Source organism: Aethalodelphis obliquidens, unplaced genomic scaffold, assembly GCF_003676395.1.
Source record: "Aethalodelphis obliquidens isolate GAN/ISIS:26980383/991018 unplaced genomic scaffold, ASM367639v1 scaffold94, whole genome shotgun sequence".
Lineage (NCBI taxonomy): Eukaryota > Metazoa > Chordata > Mammalia > Artiodactyla > Delphinidae > Aethalodelphis > Aethalodelphis obliquidens.
In genome coordinates, this window is record NW_020838038.1 from 2989226 (window position 1) to 3012141 (window position 22916).

At 37.5% G+C, this 22916-nt stretch overlaps 1 protein-coding gene across 4 annotated transcripts in view; it reads right to left on the reverse strand.

The window, feature by feature from the left end:
• The window catches only part of MOSPD2 (motile sperm domain containing 2), a 61539-nt gene that overhangs the window by 16353 nt on the left and 22270 nt on the right, over window positions 1–22916 (reverse strand). For all 4 annotated transcript variants that reach the window (XM_027095723.1, XM_027095722.1, XM_027095724.1 and 1 more), the window contains exons 7-10: window positions 20720–20758; window positions 15354–15478; window positions 5780–5956; window positions 1141–1253 (exon numbers count right to left, since the gene is read on the reverse strand). In XM_027095723.1, the coding sequence (XP_026951524.1) occupies window positions 1141–1253; window positions 5780–5956; window positions 15354–15478; window positions 20720–20758 (454 nt within the window). The remainder of the gene's footprint in view (window positions 1–1140; window positions 1254–5779; window positions 5957–15353; window positions 15479–20719; window positions 20759–22916) is intronic.

Below are 22916 nucleotides of genomic sequence, written 5' to 3' on the forward strand. Positions count from 1 at the left end.
GAGAGGGAGAGAGGGAGGGAGGGAGAGAGGGAGGGAGGGAGGGAGGGAGACGGAGGGAGAGGGAGAGGGAGAGGGAGGGAGAGGGCGGGAGAGGGCGGGAGAGGGAAGGAGGGAGAGGGAGGGAGGGAGAGGGAGGGAGTGCTGATTTTCTGGAGAGATGGGTGGGCACTGCAGAGTTGGCTTTCTCCCTAGCCGGATCTTCTAGCCATACCTTGATAGTTACAAGCCAGGACCTATGGTTTTGACAGGCCTCCAGAGAAAAAACAGTAACTTCCAAACTAGTAGAGGGAAAAATGGGAAACAAATTCCAAAGTGGGGGAAACTACAAAGAAAAACCACGGAAAAGAACATGCACGTGTGTTTCCCTCCTTCCCTCTCACACACAGACTCCTGCAGATGGTGAAGATAAATCCAAATAGAACAGTTTTCAAAATATATGTAAACAAACCAATCTTGTCAGAGAATTTCAGATTTGATGTTTAAAATGTCTGGTTCTGTTGTTCATGAGTCTTTAACAGTAACATACAAAGGTTTCAAGTAAAGGGATAGAAAATGATACAGTAGGCCATTACTAAATAAAGTTGGTAAAGCAGTATTAACATAAGGCTGTACAGATTTACCAACCAAAAGCATCATTAGTGAGAAAGGTCTTTACATCATGATAAGGAAACAATACTGAATTTTTGGACTGAACAACCTAGACAGAAAAATAGAGATGTGCTGAAATTCGGCTTTGGTAAAAACCCTATTTTTCTGGTTCAGCTTTAGCTTTTGGAAGGTCAAATTGATAAATGGCTACTTCAGTGTCATTTCTGGCAACCTCAAACTTGTGCAAGTCAAACACTATCAGTAAAATGAGAAAAATATATGTCATTCAGATTTGTTGTTAATATATGAATATTCACTCTTATTACCTGATGTGGGATAAAGGCCCTTTAAACACACTCAACAGAATAAATAACAAAAAGGTAGCTACAAATACCCACTATATCTGGAAACCAATGTGAGTCTTCAGATAACCCTTAATTTTATATTTCCACAGTTTCAAAAACAGGCCAGAAGTTTTCTTAATTTTGCAGTTCCCTCAAAAGGATCAAGATATATTATGAAAGCATAGTTAATAAAATCCTCAACTAGTACCTGATGTGTAATAAGGGCCCTTTAAACACACTCAATGGTTTCTTGAAAGCTTTCATTTTGGAATCAACTTTTTCATTCTCTTCTGCTTTGAAAGTAGGTTCAATTATGTTAACCTAAAGACAAAAAATATATATATATATGAAGAAAAAAATTGAATTTCACACTGACAGGCAGTTCATTAGGTCAAAAAGTAAGCATTATAGTGACTCAATCCAAACTGCAATCTTTAACATGGGTTTATTATATCTAAATTATATATTTAACATATAGTAACCTGATGATTGACCTCTATTTGAGTGCCTACTATGTAAATAGGCCCTTTTAGAAAATGTAACATGGTCATTCCCTTAAGAGTTTTTATTTTTTTGGCCACCCCACATGGCTTGTGGGATCTTAGTTCCCCAGCCAGGGATTGAACCCAGGCTCTCAGCAGTGAGAGCGCAGAGTCCTAACCACTTGACCACCCGGGAATTCCCCTCCCTTTTAAGCGTTTTAAAATCTGTTCTACATTGCAATATATTTATCCCTCTATCAAGTCCCTGATATCTCATAAAAACATAACTAAGTGTTCTTTAAAAATGAAAAAGAGAAAGTAGATCAAGGTAATGTTCTGAGTTAATTACTTTTACTTATTTTAGATAGATAAAAAATACTTTAGAAAAAAAGGACTCTTGTAAGATGTGTTTAGCCAATTTCAATACAAAAGCAAGGAATCAACCTTTTATATACTGTAGCACACTACCAGTCAACTAGTGCCATCCTTCCTCTTTCTTTTTACGTACAAAGATATGGAAGCGCAGCAAGTTAAGTGAATTACTTAAAATTACATAGCCAGCTATGGTAGAATTGGGGCTATGTCACAGCTTCTGTCTCAATTTCATTTTTTTGTGAAAAATACCTTTTTCAGGGGAAACAGACACTAACATAATCATAGTCGGGGACTTTAACACCCCACTTTCACCAATGGACAGATCATCCAAAAACAACAGAATACACATTTTTCTCAACTGCTCATGGAACATTCTCCAGGGCAGAACATATCTTGGGTCACAAGTCAAGCCTTGGTAAATTTAAGAAAATTGAAATCGTACCAAGTATCTTTTCCAACCACAATGCTATGAGACTAGGTATCAATTACAGGAAAAGGTCTGTAAAAAATACAAACACATGGAAGCAAAACAATAAAACTACTTAATAACCAAGTGATCACTGAAGAAATCAAAGAAAAAATCAAAACATACCTAGAAACAAATGACAATGGAGACACGATGACCAAAAACCTATGAGATGCAGCAAAAGCAGTTCTAAGAGGGAAGTTTATAGCAATACAATCTTACCTTAAGAAACAGGAAACAACTCAAATAAACACCCTAACCTTGGACCTAAAGCAATTAGAGAAAGAAGAACAAAAAACCCCCCAAAGTTAGCAGAAGGAAAGAAATCATAAAAATCAGATCAGAAATAAATGAAAAAGAAATGAAGGAAATGACAGCAAAGATTGAAAAAATTAAAAGCTGGTTCTTTGAGAAGATAAACAAAATTGATTAACCATTAATCAATTAGACTCATCTCAATCAGACTCATCAAAAAAAGAAAACAGAGAAGACTCAAATCAATAGAATTAGAAATAAAAAAGGAGAAATAACAACTGACTGCAGAAATACAAAAGATCATGAGAGATTACTACAAGCAACTACATGCCAATAAAATGGACAACCTGGAAGAAATGGATAAATTCTTAGAAATGCACAACCTGCCAAGACTGAATCAGGGAGAAATACAAAATATGAACAGACCAATCACAAGCACTGAAATTGAAACGGTGATTAAAAATCTTCCAACAAACAAAAGCCCAGGACCAGATGGCTTCACAGGCGACTTCTACCAAACATTTAAAGAAGAGCTAACACCTATCCTTCTCAAACTCTTCCAAACTATAGCAGAGGGAGGAACACTCCCAAACTCCTTCTATGACACCACAATCACCCTGACACCAAAACCAGACAAGGATGTCACAAAGCAAGAAAACTACAGACCAATATCACTGATGAACATAGATGAAAAAATCCTCAACAAAATACTAGCAAACAGAATCCAACAGCACATTAAAAGGATCATACACCATGATCAAGTGGGGTTTATCCCAGGAATGCAAGGATTCTTCAATATATGCAAATCAATCAATGGGATAAACCATATTAATAAATTGAAGGAGAAAACCCATATTATCATCTCAATAGATGCAGAGAAAGCTTTTGACAAAATTCAACACCCATTTATGATAAAAACCCTGCAGAAAGTAGGCATAGAGGGAACTTTCCTCAACATAATAAAGGCCATGTATGACAAACCCACAGCCAACATCGTCCTCAATGGTGAAAAACTGAAAGCATTTCCACTAATATCAGGAACAGGACAAGGTTGCCCACTCTCACCACTCTTATTCAATATAGTTTTGGAAGTTTTAGCCACAGCAATCAGAGAAGAAAAGGATATGAAAGGAATCAAAATCGGAAAAGAAGAAGTAAAGCTGTCACTGTTTGCAGATGACATGATACTATACATAGAGAATCCTAAAGATGCTACCAGAAAACTACTAGAGCTAATCAATGAATTTAGTAAAGTAGCAGGATACAAAATTAATGCACAGAAATCTCTTGCATTCCTATACACTAATGATGAAAAATCTGAAAGTGAAATCAAGAAAACACTCCCATTTACCATTACAACAAAAAGAATAAAATATCTAGGAATAAACCTACCTACGGAGACAAAAGAGCTGTATGCAAAAAATTTTGACACTGATGAAAGAAATTAAAGATGACACAAATAGATGGAGAGATATACCATTTCTTGGATTGGAAAAATCAACATTGTGAAAATGACTGTACTACCCAAAGCAATCTACAGATTCAATGCAATCCCTATCAAACTACCACTGGCGTTTTTCACAGAACTAGAACAAAAAATTTCACAATTTGTATGGAAACACAAAAGACCCCGAATAGCCAAAGCAATCTTGAGAAAGAAAAACGGAGCTGGAGGAATCAGGCTCCCTGACTTCAGACTATACTACAAAGCTACAGTAATCAAGGCAGTATGGTACTGGCACAAAAACAGAAATATAGATCAATGGAACAGGATAGAAAGCCCAGAGATAAACCCACACATATACGGTCACCTTATCTTTGATAAAGGAGGCAGGAATGTACAGTGGAGAAAGGACAGCCTCTTCAATAAGGGGTGCTGGGAAAACTGGACAGGTACATGTGCAAGTATGAGATTAGATCACTCCCTAACACCATACACAATAATAAGCTCAAAATGGATTAAAGACCTAAATGTAAGGCCAGAAACTATCAAACTCTTAGAGGAAAGCATAGGCAGAACACTCTATGACATAAATCACAGCAAGATCCTTTTTGACCCATCTCCTAGAGGAATGGAAATAAAAACAAAAATAAACAAATGGGACCTAATGAAACTTCAAAGCTTTTGCACAGCAAAGGAAACCATAAATAAGACCAAAAGACAACCCTCAGAATGGCAGAAAATATTTGCAAATGAAGCAAGTGACAAAGGATTAATCTCCAAAATCTACAAGCAGCTCATGCAGCTCAATAACAAAAAAACAAACAACCCAATCCAAAAATGGACAGAAGACCTAAATAGACATTTCTCCAAAGAAGATATACAGAATACCAACAAACACATGAAAGAATGCTCAACATCACTAATCATGAGAGAAATGCAAGTCAAAACTACAATGAGGTATCACCTCACACCAGTCAGAATGGCCATCATCAAAAAATCCAGAAACAATAAATGCTGGAGAGGGTGTGGAGAAAAGGGAACCCTCTTGCACTGTTGGTGGGAATGTAAATTGATACAGCCACTATGGAGAACAGTATGGAGGTTCCTTAAAAAACTAAAAATAGAACTACCATATGACCCAGCAATCCCACTACTGGGCACATACCCTGAGAAAACCATAATTCAAAAAGAGTCATGTACCACAGTGTTCATTGCAGCTCTATTTACAATAGCCAGGACATGGCAGCAACCTAAGTGTCCATCGACAGATGAATGGATAAAGAAGATGTGGCACATATATACAATGGAATATTACGCAGCCATAAAAAGAAACGAAGTTGAGTTATCTGTAGTGAGGTGTATGGACCTAGAGTCTGTCATATAGAGTGATGTAAGTCAGAAAGAGAAAAACAAATACCGTTTGCTAACACATATATATGGAATCTAAAAGGAAAAAAAAAAAGTTCATGAAGAACCTAGGGGTAAGATGGGAATAAAGACACAGACCTACTAGAGAATGGACTTGAGGACATGGGGAGGGGGAAGAGTAAGCTGTGACAAAGTGAGAGAGAGGCATGGACATATATACAGTACCAAACGTAAAAAGATAGCTAGTGGGAAGCAGCCGCATAGTACAGGGAGATCAACTCAGTGCTTAGTAACGACCTAGAGGGGTGGGATAGGGAGGATGGGAGGGAGGGAGACGCAAGAGGGAAGAGATATGGGAACATATGTATATGTATAACTGATTCACTTTGTTATAAAGCAGAAACTAACACACCATTGTAAAGCAATTATACTCCAATAAAGATGTTAAAAAACTTACCTTTTTTAGAAGAGCTGTTTGTTCTTCATTAGAAATTGTTTCCAAGGTTTCCTTGCCATCACTTTCTATATCTTCTTTACTTGAAGCTTCATCCTCACTGGCAATAGGCCCATTTTCACACAACGGTGTCTGGAAGTCATCATCTACAAGTGGTGGATAGCTATACTTGAAAGGATCCTGAGAGAAAAGAATTTTGTATCAGCTTGCTAAGAGGTGGGTGGAGAAATAATTCTCTTAGTAAAGTTAAAATTCATTCCTCTGGCCAAGAAAACAGAGCTAATTAGATAGTGAAATTTAAAACAAAGCAAGCATTTTGAAACAGCAAGGGTAAAAGCAGGATGTGGTGTGGGACAACTGGCCAGCCATCTGTAAAAGAACGAAATTGGATCTTCAGCTCATTCTTTTTTTAAAAAAAAAAATTACTTTTTATTTTTTTGGCTGTGTCGGGTCCTAGTTGTGGCATGTGGGATCTTTCGTTGCAGTGCACGGACTTCTCTCTAGTTGTGGCGTGTGGGTTTTCTCTCTCTAGCTGTTTTACACAGGCTCCAGGGTGCACGGGCTCTGCAGTTGTGGTGCACGGGCTCCAGAGTGCATGGGCTCTGTAATTTGCGGCATGTGGGCTCTCTCATCGAGGCACACGAGCTCAGTAGTTGTGGCGCGTGGGCTTAGGTGCCCCGCAGCACATGGGATCTTAGTCCCCCGACCAGGGATCGAACCCGTGTCCCCTGCATTGGAAGGTAGATTCTTTACCACTGGACCACCAGGGAAGTCCCTAGCTCATTCTTTATACCAAAAAGAATTTCAGGTGTATGAAAGCTTTAAATGTATATGTGTATTTTTAAAAAAACGACATAAGCTCCAGAACAACACATAGGAGGATTAAAAAAACAACAAAAACCCCAAAACACAAAACCTAAGTAAGGGAAGGCCTTTTCTAAGTAAAACATGAAACCCAGAAGGCATAAAAATATGGACAAAAAATGAGCACGCCAAAATGAAACGTTTGTGATTGAGGGCCGAGACAAGATGGCAGAGTAGAAGGACATGAGCTCACCTCCTCTCATGAAAACACCAAAATCACAACTAACTGCTAAACAAACATTGACAAAAAAACACTGGAACCTACCAAAAAAGATATTCTACATCCAAAACCAAGAAGCCATAACGAGACGATAGGAGGGGTGCAATCACGATAAAATCAAATTCCATACCTGCTGGGTGGGCTACCCACAAACTGGAAAATAATTAGATAGCAGAGGTTCTCCCACAGGAGTGAAAGTCCCGAGCCCCACATCAGGCTGCCCAGCCTGAGGGTTTGGCATCAGGAGGAGCCCCCAAAAGCATCTGGCTTTGAAGGCCAACAGGGTTTGATCACAGGAATTCCACAGGACTGGGGGAAACAGAAACTCCACTCTTGGAGGACGCACATAAGGTCTGATGAGCACCAGGACCCACAGGTAAAAGCAGTGACCTCATAGGAGCCTGGGCCAGACCTACCTCCTAGTACTGGAGGGTCTCCTTATGAGGTGGGGGGCAGCTGTGGCTCACTGTGGGGACAAAGACACTACTGGTGGTAGTTCTGGGGAGTGCTCATTGGCGTGAGCTCTCCTGGAGGCTGCCATTTTCTCACCAAGACCTGGCCCCACCCAACACCCTGCAGGGTCCAGTGCTGGGATGCCTCAGGCCTAACAACCAACACAGTGGGAACACAGCCCCACCCATCAGCAGACATTCTGCCTAAAGTCTTCCTGAGCCCACAGCTGCTCACCAGAGGGACAAGACCCAGCTCCGTATACCAATGGGCAGGAACCAGTACCTCCCAACAGGAAACCTGCACAAGCCTCTTAAATAAATGGGTTTTTTTTTTTGGCCGCACCGTGTGGCTTGAAGGATCTTAGTTTCCCCAACCAGGGACTGAATGTGCACCCTCAGTAGTGAAAGCATGGACTCCTAACCACCGGACCGCCAGGGAATTCCCTGCAAAAGCCTCTTAGACTGGCCTCATCCACCAGGGGGCAGACAGAAGAAGCAAGGAGAACTACAACCCTGTAGGCTGTGGAACAGAAATCACAATCACAGCATGTTAGACAAAATGAGACCAGCAGAGGATTATGTCCCAGATGAAGGAACAAGATAAAAACCCCAGAAAAACAACTACATGAAGTGGAGATAGGCAATCTACCCGAAAAAGAATGCAGAGTAATGACAGTAAAGTCGATCCAAGATCTCGGAAGAATAATGCAAGCACAGACCAAGAAGACACAAGAAATGTTTAATAAAGAGCTAGAATACCTAAAGAAAAAACAAACACAGAGGAACAATATGATAACTGAAATGAAAAATACACTAGAAGGAATGAAGAGCAGAATAAATGAGGCAGAAGAACAGATGAAGTGGAAGACAGAATGGTGGAAATCACTGCCACGAAACAGAATAGAGAAAAAAGAAAAGAAATGAGGACAGTCTGCGAGACCTCTGTGACAATATTAAATGCACCAACATTCACATTAAAGGGGTGCCAGAAGGACGAGAAAGGACCTGAGAAAATGTTTGAAGAAATAATAGCTGAAAACTTCCCTAACATGGGAAAGGAAATAGTCACCCATGTCCAGGAAGTGCCGAGAGTCCCACGCAGGATAAACCCAAGGAGGAACACCCCGAGACACATATTAATGAAGCTGACAAAAATTAAACACAAAGACAAAATATTAAAAGCAATGAATAACATACAAGGGAACTCCCAGAAGGTTATCAGCTGATTTTTCAGCAGAAACTCTGCAGACCAGAAGGGAGTGGCACGATATATTTAAAGAGATGAAAGGGAAAAACCTACAACCAAGATTACTCTATCCAGCAAGGATCGCATTCAGATTCAACGGAGAAATCAAAAGCATTACAGACAGGGCTTCCCTGGTGGCGCAGTGGCTGAAAGTCCGCCTGCCGATGCAGGGGACACGGGTTCGTGCCCCGGTCCGGGAAGATCCCACATGCCGCGGAGTGGCTGGGCCCGTGAGCCATGGCCGCTGAGCCTGCGCGTCCGGAGCCTGTGCTCTGCAAAGGGAGAGGCCACAACCGTGAGTGGCCCGTGTACCGCAAAAAAAAAAAAAAAAAAAAAAGCATTACAGACAAGCAAAAGCTAAGAGAATTCTGCACCAGCAGACCAGCTTTGCAACAAATGCTAAAGGAACTTCTCTAGATGGGGGGAAAAAAGGCCACAACTAGAAACAAGAAAATTATGAATGGAAAAGCTCACTGGTAAAGGCAAACTAACAGTAAAGGTAGGAAATAATCCACACACAAATATGCTATCAAAACCATCAATCATGAGAAGAGGGAAGTACAAACGCAGGATATTGGAAATGCATTTGAAATTAAAAGACCAGCAACTTAAAACAATCTTATTCGTATATAGACTGCTATATCAAAACATGGTAACGGCAAACCAAAAATCTGCAATAGACACACACAAAGGAAAAAGGAATCCAAACACAACACTAAAGTAAGTCACCATATCACAAGAGAACAAAAGAGGAAGGGGAGAAAAAAGACATACAAAAACAAATGGAAAAAACAATTAACAAAATGGCATTAAGAAGCGAATTCCCTGACGGTCGAGTGCATAGGACTTGGTGCTTTCACTGTCATGGCCTGGGTTCAATCCCTGGTTGGGGAACTAAGATCCTGCAGGTGATGCAGCATGGCCAAAAAAATAAAATAAAAAATGGCAATAAGAACATACATACAGATAATTACTTTAAATGTAAATGGATTAAATGCTCAAACCAAAAGACATAGACTGGCTGAATGGATACAAACCCATATATATGCTGTCTACAAGAGACCCACTTCAAATCTAGGGACATACAGACTGAAAGTGAGGGGACTGAAAAAGGTATTCCATGCAAATGGAAATCAAAAGAAAGCTGGAGTGCCAATACTCATATCAGACAAAATAGACTTTAAACTAAAGACTGTTACAAGAGACAAAGAAGGACACTACATAATGATCAAGGGATCAATCAAAGAAGATATAACAATTGTAAATATATATGCACCCAACTTAGGAGCACCTCAATACATAAGGCAAATGTAACAGACATAAAAGGGGAAATTGACAGTAACACAATAATCATGGGGGACTTTTAACACCTCACATCAATGGACAGATCATCCAGACAGAAAATCAATAAGGAAACACAGGCCTTAAATGACACATTAGACCAGATAGACTTAACTGATATTTATAGAGCATTCCATCCAAAAGCAGCAGAATACACATTCTTCTCAAGTACACGGGAAACACTCTCCAGGATTGATCACATGCTGGACCACAAAGTGAGCCTTGGTAAATTTAAGAAAACTGAAATCATATCAACAATCTTCTCCAACCACAATGCTATGAGACAGACATCAACTACAAGAAAAAAACCGTAAAAAACACAAACACGTGGAATTTAAATATGCTAATAAACAACCAATGGATCACTGAATTAATCAATGAGGAAATCAAAAAATACCTAGAGACAATGACAATGAAAACACAAAGATCCAAAACCCATGGGAAGCGGCGAAGCAATTCTAAGAGGGAAGTTTACAGCAATACAATCTTACCTTAATGAAACAAGAAAAATCTCAAAGGAACAACCTAACCTTACCCCTAAAGCAACTAGAAAGAGAAGAACAAACAAAACCCAAAGCTAACAGAAGGAAACAAATCATAAAGATCAGAGCAGAAATAAATGAAATAGAGATGAAGACAACAACAGAAAAGATCAATGAAACTAAAAGATGGTTCTTTGAGAAAATAAACAAAATTGATAAACCTTTAGCCAGACTCATCAAGAAAAAAAGGGAGAGGGCTCAGATCAATAAAATTAGAAATGAAAAAGGAGAAATTACAACAAACACCACAGAAATACAAAGGATCACAAGAGACTATTACAAGCAACTATATGCCAATAAAATGGACAACCTAGAAGAAATGGGCAAATTCTTAGAAATGTACAATCTCCAAAGAATGAACCAGGAAGAAATAGAAAATATAAACAGACCAATCACAAGTACTGAAATGGAAACTGTGATTTAAAAATTCCCAAGAAACAAAACTCCAGGACCAGATGGCTTCATAGGTGAATTCTATAAAACATTTAGAGAAGAGCTAACAACTATCCTTCTGAAACTATTCCAAAATACTGCACAGTAAAAAACACTCCCAAACTCATTCTATGAGGCCCCCATCACCCTGGTACCAAAACCAGACAAAGATATCAAAAAAACAAAATCACAGGCCAATATCACTGATGAACATTGATGTAAAAATCCTCAACAAAATACTAGCAAACTGAATCCAACAATACATTAAAAGGATCATATAGCAAGATCAAGTAGGATTTATCCAAAGGGATGCAAGGATTTTTAATATCCACAAGTCAATAAGTGTGATACACCAAACTGACAAACCGAAGAATAAAAACCATATGATCACCTCAACAGATGCAGAAAAAGCTTTTGACAAAATTCAACACCCATTTATGATAAAAAAACTCTCCAGAAGGTGGGCATAAAGGGAACATACCTCCACATAATAAAAGGCATTTATGACAAACCTACAGCTAACATCATACTCAATGGTGAAAAGCTGAAAGCATTACCTCTAAGATCAGGAACAAGACAAGCGTGTGCACTCTCACCACTTTTATACAACACTGCTGTGTACAGGACTTCCAAAATTATCAGAGAAGATAAAAGGAATCCAAAATGGAAAAGAAGTAAAACTGTCAACTGTTTGCAGATGAAATGATAATATACATAGAGAATCCTAAAGATGCTACCAGAAAACTTACTAGAGCTCATCCATGAATTCAGTAAAGGTGCAGGATACAAAATTAATATACAGAAATCTCTTGCATCCCTATACACTAACAATGAAAGATCAGAAAGAGAAATCAAGGAAACAATCCCATTTACCATTACATCAAAAAGAATAAAATACCTAGGAATAAACCTACGTAAGGAAGCAAAAGACCTGTACTCTGAAAACTATAAGGCGCTGATAAAAGAAACTGAAGATGACACAAACAGATGGAAAGATGTACCATGTTCTTGGACTGGAAGAATCAATACTGTCAAAATGACTACACTACCCAAGGCAATCTACAGATTCAATGCAATTCGTATCAAATTACCAATGGCATTTTCCACAGAACAAAAAATTAAAAAATTTGTATGGATACACAAAAGACCCCAAATATCCAAAGCAATCTGGAGACTATACTACAAAGCTACAGTAATCAAAACACTACGGTACTGGCATAAAAAACAGAAATATAGATCAATGCAACAGGATAGGAAGTCCAGAAATAAACACACCAACCTACGGTCAACTAAACTAGGACAAAGGAGGCAAGACAGTCTCTTGAGTAAATGGTGCTGGGAAAACTGGACAGCTACATGTAAAAGAATGAAATTAGAACACTCTCTAACACCATACACAAAAGTAAACTCAAAATGGATCAAAGACCTAAATGTAAGACCAGATACCATAAAACTCTTAGAAGAAAACATAGGCAGAACACTCTCTGACATAAATTGCAGCGATATCTTTTTTGTTCCACCACCTAGAGTAATAAAAATGAAAATAAAGAAATAGGACCTGATTACACTTACAAGCTTTTGCACAACAAAGGAAACCAAAACCAAAAAGACAACCCACAGATTGGGAGAAAATATTTGTAAACAAAGCAACCAACAAGGGATTAATGTCCAAAATATACAAACAGCTCATGCAGTTAAAAAAACAAACAAACAAAATAACCCAATCAAAGAATGGGCAGAAGATCTAAATAGACATTTCTCCAAAGAAGATATACAGATGGCCAAGAAGTACATTAAAAGATGCTCAACATAACTAATTATTAGAGAAATGCAAATCAAAACTACAATGAGGTATCAGCTCACACTGGTCAGAATGGCCATCATTTTTTTAAAAAAATCTACAAATCATAAATGCTGGAGAGGGTGTGGAGAAAAGGGAACCCTCCTGCACTGTTGGTGGGAATGAAAGTTGGTACAACCATTATGGAGAATAGTATGGAGGTTCCTTACAAAACTAAAAATAGAACTACCATATGATCCAGCAATCCCACTTCCTGGGCATATATCCAGAGAAAACCATAATTTGAAAAGATACATGTACCCCAACGTTCACTGCAGCACTATTTGCAATAGCCAAGACATGGAAGCAACCTAAATGCCCAAGAGAGGAATGGATAAAGAAGATGTGCTACATATATATAAAGGAATATTACTCAGCCATAAAAGGAAAGAATTAATGCCATTTGCAGCAACATGGATGGACTTAGAGATGATCATACTAAGTGAAGTCAGACAGAGAAAGACAAGAATCACATGATGTCACTTATATGTGGAATCTAATAAAAAATGATACAAATGAACTTATTTACAAAACAGAAACAGACTCACAGATCTCAAAATCAAACTTACGGTTACCAAAGGGGAAACATGGGGGTAGTGATAAATTTGGAGATTGGGATTAACATACACACTACTATATATAAAACAGATAAGTAACAAGGACCTACTGTATAGCACAGGGAACTCTACTCAACACTCTGTAATATATGGGAAAAGAATCTGAAAAAGAATGGATATATATGTATATATATGTATAACTGATTCACTTGGCTGTACACCTGAAACTTACACAACATTTTAAAGCAACTATACTCCAATAAAAGTTAAAAAAAAAAGAAATAATTGGATGTTTAAGGGGGAAAAAAGAAACATATTTTCAGCCACCTTTAATGGCCATCATTCAGTAATAATAGAGACTTTTCATTTGCTTTTTCAGATGTCTGGGAATCAAGATACTCGTAACCAGTTTAAGGTCCAATTTGGCTGAAGAAATTATTGTGCATGTCTGTATAGGAAAAATTCAATTTTCTGTTACCCCCACCCCACCCAGTTTCTCTTGCAGTGAGTTGAAGTGTGTTGGGAGTTCTGTGGAGGATTATGTTGAGTTCTGATAGTCTGGAAACAGAATCTTAGACCTAAGGATAATATATATTTGTTATCCTTTAAAATAAATCTGAGTCTCAGATCATAAGTGTTGTCTAAGGACTTTGTACTATCTCTTCTTTTCTTTTTTTTCCTTTTTAAAATCATCTTTAGCTGGTTGCCAAAAGCTGCTGAGAACTTTCTGTATAACACATCATCCTCGTGGAGAGTAAGAGTAAATTGTGGGGCTTCCCTGGTGGCGCAGTGCTTGAGAGTCTGCCTGCCGATGCAGGGGACGCGGGTTCGTGTCCCGGTCCGGGAGGATCCCACGTGCCGCGGAGCGGCTGGGCCCGTGAGCCATGGCCGCTGAGCCTGCGCGTCTGGAGCCTGTGCTCCGCGGCGGGAGGGGCCCCAGCAGTGAGAGGCCCGCGTACCGCAAAAAAAAAAAAGAGTAAATTGTGGTTCAGATATTTTATTCAGTCGCTAAGAGATGATCTTTGATAGGTTCCAGATGTATTGTACAAATAAAATATGTACTATAAAAATAAAAGATTGATAGCTCCCCCCCAAAAATATTGGTTCAACTTTTTTAAAATGAAAGAAAACAAAGAAAAGCACACACGAAAACTTTTCATTTTGCTAGTCCTTTGGTTCTAGTTGAATACAATTTTGCCAGTACAAAGTAGATTGTAAAAATCAAATAATTGAAATATTAATCAAATTAACCCAAAGCGTACCAAATCCATAGGTTTCACAGTTTATTTAAAAAAGTCATTATCCAAATATGTTTCATTGTTATGGAGTATTAAAAATTTAACATATATCTACTTACTCCTGGTCTCTTACTTCTAAGTAGTAAGATTATTTCCAAAAAATGGAAATGACAGTATATATTAAAAACTGTTCAACAATAAACAACTGGAAGCAAACTAAAGACACATCAAAAGGAAATTAAATAACTTATGGTTATTCCTTAAACAATTTATGGTTCATCTCTAGACACTGGAATACTATGCAGCCATAAACAAGAGTAAGACAGCTTATCACATATTAATTTAGAATGATCTGTAAGACGTGAAGAAAAAAGCAGGATACACAATAGTGTATAAATACACTACTTTTTTAAAACAGATGGGAGGGAGAAAGAATTATATATATACTATAGTTGCTTATATATGTATTGCATATTTACTATAGTTGCTTATATAGGTAACAAAGATCCCTGGAAATAAAAATAAGAAATGAAACTAGGGAGGGGAACAGTGTGGTTGGCATAGCAGTCCAAAGACTTTTTACTGAATACTTGTTTCTGAATACTTTTACTCCATAGGTTTCAGTTTAGAACCATGTAAAGACATGACCTATTCACAAATAAACATTTAACAACTTGAAAACTTAAATAAAAAGTGTCTGTAACACTGCTTGCTATTTTACGATATCTATGATTTTTCTTAGGATGGTAAGATATTGCTTTTCCTTTTTCCTTGAGGAAAGAATACAGCCTCACGTGCCATGACCCAGTCTTATTTTAGAAACAGGTTTCAAGTACTGTACTTACAGTTCCGCCCATGTGAAGAGGCAGGTATTCTACACTGACATAGTCTTGGACGTCATTTTTACTTGTAAACTTCAACAAACTCACTGCTTCTGGACCAAGCCAGGATTTCACAATTTTGAAAGCAGCTGAAGAAAAAACAGTCACTTCATTAAATTCCTTTCATTCTCTTTCTCGATTTACTTACTGTATGTGCTAACCCACGTCCTCTGAAATTAGTTCAGGCTAAAATCTGTTAATATGTATTTTTCCATGGCACAGTACTTAATTCACATTCTCTAATCTCTGTAGGCATCTACATTTTGACTGTCCCTTGTGGGTTTCAAATGTTCCAGGAAGATTCAGGAAGATTAAATTATCCTGATGTTCATTAATAAACCTATCAGGGTTTTGGCCTCTGTACAAATCCATCAATGATCCCAACTACTAAGATTTCCAGACAATGAATCAAACAGCATTGTGATTCACTAATATGTACAATAGTATGAGAAGAGTCGTTTGCCTTATGCCTCTCTGATAAACCCCCAATCTGAAAAACCTTCTCAAATGAGAAGTCAGAAAGAGAAAAAAGCGGGCTTCCTCATTATGCGTGAGCCAGACCCAGACTTTCTATCCTAAGCCTGAACTTCTGTGCCTTTCTCCCAAGCCCTGCAGCTTAGAACTGTGACGTTCTTATAGAATCCGCAAGAATAAACTGTTATCAAACACAGCTGTTTAGTAATTACAATTTTGTTCTGTCATGCCATTCTGATTTACTTAAACTTTTAAACCTCGTTTCCATCATGACTTTCTCAGCACATTTTAAAGGAATTAAAAGAGAAATCCAGCATTAAATTTTCAGAAGTGTCAATGAAAAAAAATCAGGAAATAAAACCGCATGATAAAGATTAAACAGTGGTTCAGAAAATTGCATTTTTACTTTGGCTAATTGTGCTTAAAATTTTTTTACATAACATTTACATTTTCATTAATTTCAATTTAAAAAGTCTGAGTTGACATGTTTGAAGCTATGCTACTTGAATTAACTGAAGTGCAAAATCTGACTTTTTATAACAGCTTTATGGAGATAAAACTTACATATCATAAAATTCACCCTTTTAAAGTATACACATCAATGTTTTTTATTTAGTATATTCACAGAGTTGTGTAACCCATCACCACTATCTAATTTTAGAACACTGTCATCACACCGAAAAGAAATCTGCCCCCACTGGCAATCTCTCCTTATCCTCCCTTCTCCCATTCCCTGGCAACCACTAATCTAGTTTCTGTCTTGATGGATTTGCTCATTTTGTATAAATGGAATCATGCAACATGTGTTTTTTTTCATACTGGCTTTGTTCACTCAGCATGTTAAGGTTATCTATGATGTAGCATGTATCAGTATTTAATTCCTTTTTATGGCTGAATAACTTTCCATTTTATGGATATGTAACATTTGTTTATCCATTTATCAACTGATGAACTTTGGATTGTTTCCACTTTTCACTATTATGAATAACGCTACCAAGAACATTTGTGTACAACTCTTTGTGTAGACATGTTTTCAATTCTCTTGGGGATATACCTAGGAGTGGAATTGCTGGGTCACATGGTAATTCTATGTTTAATGTTTTCAGGAACCGCCAAACTGTTTTTCCACAGTGGCTGCACCATTTAACATGCTCACCAGCAATGTATGAGGGCTCCAATTTCTCCACATCATTATCAACACTTGTTACTTTAGTCTTTTTAATTACAGCCATCCTAGTAGGTATGAAGTAGTATCTCATTCGGTTTTTACTTGCATTTCTCTAATGACTAATGATGTTGAGCATCTTTTATGTATTTATTGCCATTTGCATATCTTCTTTGGAAAAATGTCTATTAAAATCTTTCACCCATTTTAATTTGGCCATTTGTCGTTTTACTGTTGCATTATAAAAGTTATTTATGTATTCTAGACCTAAGTCCCTCATCAGATGTCTTATGTGTAAATATTTTCTTCCATTCTGAGAGTTGTCTTTTTACCTTCTTGATGGTGTCCCTTGAGGTACACAAGTTTTCAATTTTAATGAAGTACAATGTATCTATTCTTCTGTTGCTTGTGCTTTCTTGGTGTCATACCTAAGAAACCACTGCCTACTCCAAAGTCATATAGATTTACTCCTATGTTTTTTCCTAAGAGTTTTATAATTTTAACTCTGACCCATTTTGAGTTAATTTTTGTATATGACGGAAGGTAGAGGTCCAACTTCATTCTTTTGAATGTGGATATTCGGTTGTCCCAGTACCATTTATTAAAAAGACTAATCTTTCTCCACCTAATTGTCTGACCATTAACAAATCAATTAATCATAAATGTTACGGTTTATTTCTGGACTTTCAATTCTGTTTTACTGATCTATATGTCTATTCTGATGTCCACACCACAACATCTTAATTATTATAGCTTTGTAGTGAGTTTTCAAACTAAGAGGTACAGGACCTCCCTGGTGGTCCAGTCGTTAAGAACCTATCTTGCAACACAAGGGACGCTGGTTCAACCCCTGGTTAGGGAACTAAGATCCCACATGCTGTGGGGCGACTAATCCCACACATCACAACTAGAGACCCCGTATGCCGCAACTACAAAGCCCATGTGCTCTGGAGCCGGTGCGCCACAACGAGAGAGAAGCCTGTGCACTGCAACAAAGAGCCAGCGCACTGCAATGAGAACAAAAGATCCTGTGTGCCTCAACTAAGACCCAATCCAGCCAAAAAAAGAAAAAAAAAAAAAAAACAAGAGGTGTGAGTCCTTCCATTTCACTGTTCTTTTTCAAGATTATTTTTACTACTCTGGGTCTCTTGCATTTCCATATGAATTTAAGGACAAACTTGTCAATTTCTGTAAAAAAAAAAAAAGGGGAGGCAGCTGGGATTTTGACAGGGACTGCATTGAATCTTAGCAATATTAGGTCTTCTAATCTATTAACAAGAGATGAGTATTTACTTAGGTCTTGCATTTCCTTCGATGGTGTTTTGTAGTTTTCAGCATGAGTCTTCAACTTCTTTTATTATTTCTAAGTATTTTGTTCTTTGTGATGCTATTATAAATGGAATTAATTTCATTTTTGTATTATTGATTGCCAGTGTACAGAAATACAAGTGGTTTTGTGTATTGACTTTGTATCCTGCCACCTTGCTGAACTCATTTATTAGTTCTAATAGGCTTTTGTGTGTGTGTATTCCTTAAACGTTTCCATATAGAAGATGTCACCTGCATATATAGATAGTATGACTTCTTCTTTTCCAATCTGGATGCTTTTTATTTCTTTTTCTTGCCAAAGTGCCCTGGCAATGTAAGTGGTAAGAGCTGACAACCTTATCTTGTTCCTGATCTTAGGGGGGAAAATATTCATTCTTTTATTGCTAAGTATGATGTTAGCCGTGGGTTTTCATAGATGTTGGTTTTACATAGATGCCCTTTATCGGGGTGAGGAAATTCTCTTCTGTGAAAAATTAACTTTACCCAAAGAAAGGTCTGGCCTTTACCCTCAGCTTCTGGAGGTAACCTTCATGCCTGTTGGAGTGTCTTTGTTTGCCTAGGGACCCCGAGTCACACTGGAACAATACAATTTAGGGTGGGGGCTTTGGGTCACACAGTATCTGTAGACCTCTGGAGAGACTGGAGACTGAGATGAACCATGTGATAAACTGGTCAGGCCTAGGAAATGGAGCCCCAATAAAAACTCTGAACACTGAGGTTTGGGTGAGCTTCCCTGTTTGAAAATACTTCATGAGCACTGGCACATATTGATGACGTGAAAGTAACACACTCCACATTTGGTACTTCCCTGGATTCTACCATATGTTTTTTTTTTTTTAACCCTTGGCTGATTTTAATCTGAATTGTTTCCTGGTAATAAACCATAACTTTGAGTACAATAGCTTTCAGTGAGTTCTGTGAATGATTCCAGTAAACCTGAGGGTAGTTTTGGAAACCCCTTGAACTTACAATTAGTGTCATAAGTGAGGGTAGTCTTGTGTGAACTACTGTGATCCAACTAACTTGGCAGTTGTCCCAACTCTTTGAACCTACTATTCCTAGTTTCTTGGGTGCTTTTATCAGGAGAGTGTAGTGGATTTTGTCAAATACTTTTTGTGTCTATTAAGATGATCATGTGATTTTTTTTCTTTAGTCTATTAATATGTTGGATAACTGGTTGATTTTCATATGTTGAACCAACTTTGCATTTCTGAGATAAATCCCACTTGATCATAGTATATAATCCTTTTTATATGCTGCTAGATTCGGTTTGTTACTTTATTGAGGGCTGGTCCATTTATATTCATAAGGGATATTAGTCTGATATTAGTTTTCTTTTTCTGTGATGTTTATTATTAGGGATATACTTGCCTCATAAAATGAGTTGGGAAGTGTTTTCTATTTTTTGGAAGAGTTTGAGAAGAACTGGTGTTGATCCTTCTTTATATGCTTAGTAGAATTTACTAGTGAAGCCATTTAGGGTCTTAGCTTTTCTTTGTGACAAGTTTTTTGATTACTAATTCAATTTCTTTTGTTATACTTCTATTCAGAATCTTGAGTCCATTTCGATAGTTTGTGTCTCTCTAGGAACTTGCCCATTTCATCTAGGTTATCTAATTTCTTGGCACACAACTGTTCACAGTATTCCCTTATAATCCTTTACATTTCTGTAAGGTCAGTAGTAATGTCTCTTCTTTCATTCCTGATTTTAATAATTTGAGTCTTTTTTTCTTCATCAGTTTAGCTAAAGTTTTGTCAATTTTGTTGAACTTTTCAAAAAACCGAGTTTTGATTTCATTGGTTTTCTCTACTGCTTTCTATGTAACAATTGATTGGCAAACATGAATGAAAATGCACATTCTGAAAATAACATTAAATTTACAACCACATCCGAGTTGGTAAAGAATGTTTTTCAATGGTTTAAATTTTTTTTTGCCAAAAATATATACCATGACTGTCCTAAGGATTATGTGACTACAGAGATTTGGACTAAATTTTAGATTCATCCCATTTTCTTCCTCAACACCTGAAGCCCATGAGAGAACCTAGCCAAGGTCTGCATTCTGTGACATATCCCATCTGTAGATGACAAACAGGTCTTCTGGCTATAGTTTTACCTGAATGACCGAACATTTTAAAACTGTTTTTAGACAAGACTAATGGGTATCCCCAGAGCCTGGGGGTACAACGCTGGCCCAGTTTGCTTAGGAACAGCCTTTGCATGTTCTAGCTCCAGCCTCTTAAAATTACACACCAAACACAATAACATTCTTTTTTAAACAACCATAGAAATACGGCTAAATTGGCAAAGAAAAAAAAAATCAGACGTTTTATGTTAGGAAAGTATAAGTAATATACTCACCGTTCATTATCCAAGGCATATCAAAGATCACCATTTTTGCTGAAAGATAAAAAAAATTCATTGTCTGTGACTTAGTACCACAATAGTAGTCACTTATACCTGGCCTAAAAAAAACTAGTGATCTAAATTTATCTAAAAACTGAGATGGATGACTCGGTTTTAATTCCATAAAGTGTGAGTGGTGCTAGAACTAAACTGACTTCTCACAATGGTGAGGGGCTCACCTAGGAGGATGGCTTGTGTGAAATGAATAATGTACTATCACTGCCCTTTGGCAAATAGCGTGTTCTTTTATTCATTTATTGCTTTTGTTGTTTGCAGAAAGGTACCAAACAAAATAGTAAGTGGGTAAGTGGAAACTCTGGATGTGGCATGTCATATTAGTGCTGAAGTCCACTGAGCTTTAAAATGATTTCAATGTCTAATTTATGGCTTCAATTCTAGTTTTCTAGATATTATATTGTTAAACCCACTCTGACAGTTGCCCCATTTTTAAGAAATCATTATGTTTTAAGAAACAAAAATGATTTCAACTTTTCTTAATATTATGAGCCTCAGGAAACCAATAATTCCAAAGTATACAGAAATTTTATTTGTATACTTAGATGAAGATATTAAGCAGCCCTATTAACAATTGTGAGAAAGAATCAGAACCCACAGAGGGGATTTTTGATAACAAATTCATTCTTCTATTCCAGATGAATCAAAACATAATTTCATTCTTCCCTGAACAGAGAACTTCCTAGAATGATTATATTAATGTAGGACAAATAATGCACATGTAAGGAACAAGGTACTTGCAAAGAGGTACCCTGGTGCTCAATACCTCAGTTTTCATCTGAGATATGCCTAAAAAGATTTTGACTCAAGATTTTAAGAATATTATATTTCATGACAAATTTTGAAACATGATCAACTTAAGATTCTATAAAATTCAATGTCTGTGGGCTTCCCTGGTGGCGCAGTGGTTGGGAGTCCGCCTGCCGATGCAGGGGACATGGGTTTGTGCTCCGGTCCGGGAGGATCCCACATGCCGCGGAGCGGGTGGGCCCGTGGGCCATGGCCACTGAGCCCGCGCGTCTGGAGCCTGTGCTCCGCAACGGGAGATGCCACAACAGTGAGAGGCCCATGTACCGCAAAAAAAAAAAAAAAAAAATTCAATGTCTGCAAAACATTATGTAGCTAGAATAAATATATTATCTCTAGTTATTTGGAATGACAGTGTTCAGTTCATCTTGATATACACCCATGAATTTATTAATAGTTTTCTCAAAAGAATCTTAGATGTGTTTTATAAAGTAATAGTAATATTTATGTTCTTTATAAATAGCTCTTCACAAACCCCTTTGGATATTTCAGTAAACAAGTGGATATTTTATATTCATTTTGTACATGAAAGAAAAAAATCTAATAATCCAGGGCAGTGATTCCCTACTGACCAATGACTGGCACCACTCAGCAAGTCTTAATGAATCAGGGTATATGCCAGATCCAGGAAGAATTCAGAAGGAACAGCAGATCCTACAGGTTCCCCAAACTAGACATTCTCTTTACCTAAAAATGTTCATCAACACTCTCTCTGAAGACACGAGAGCACAGGGCTAGGAGTGGCAATGATCCTCGATATCCACCACGCTTTCTGTCTGTTTCTCACATCACATTAACACTAATGTGAAAGCACGTCAAAATAAAATGACTTAGGCATTTCATGCTGTAGTGTCACCTGAGTCACAAGTCCCCAAAGACACTAATTGTGGTATTTGCCAGGGGTGTGCCCAGGCAGACCTGTTGAGTTTCCACTTCTGATGTCCCTGTTGCCTCTCTTCTGTCTCTTCACTTTCAACCCACTGGGGTTTTTAAAAATATTTGACTGTTTATGTGGAATGGCATCTTGATTTCCCTAGGGGGAAGCCATCATGTAAATCTATTAAGTCAAAAATGAATATATAATATTTAGGAGTTCTTCATTCAGGTAATTAATAGAAGAGTCACAATTAAAAACAAACTCCAAATGCAACCAGATTCAAATGTCGTGCACACTAGTCAAGTGCTTTCTTAATGACAATTTAAAAAAAGCAACTAGAAACACAATGTACTTTATGTATGAGTATTGCTTATCACACAGTATACTTTAGTTACCAATATTGCTCATCTGTTTCTTGCATGTAAGAAGTTCCAAATAATATTTAAAATTAAT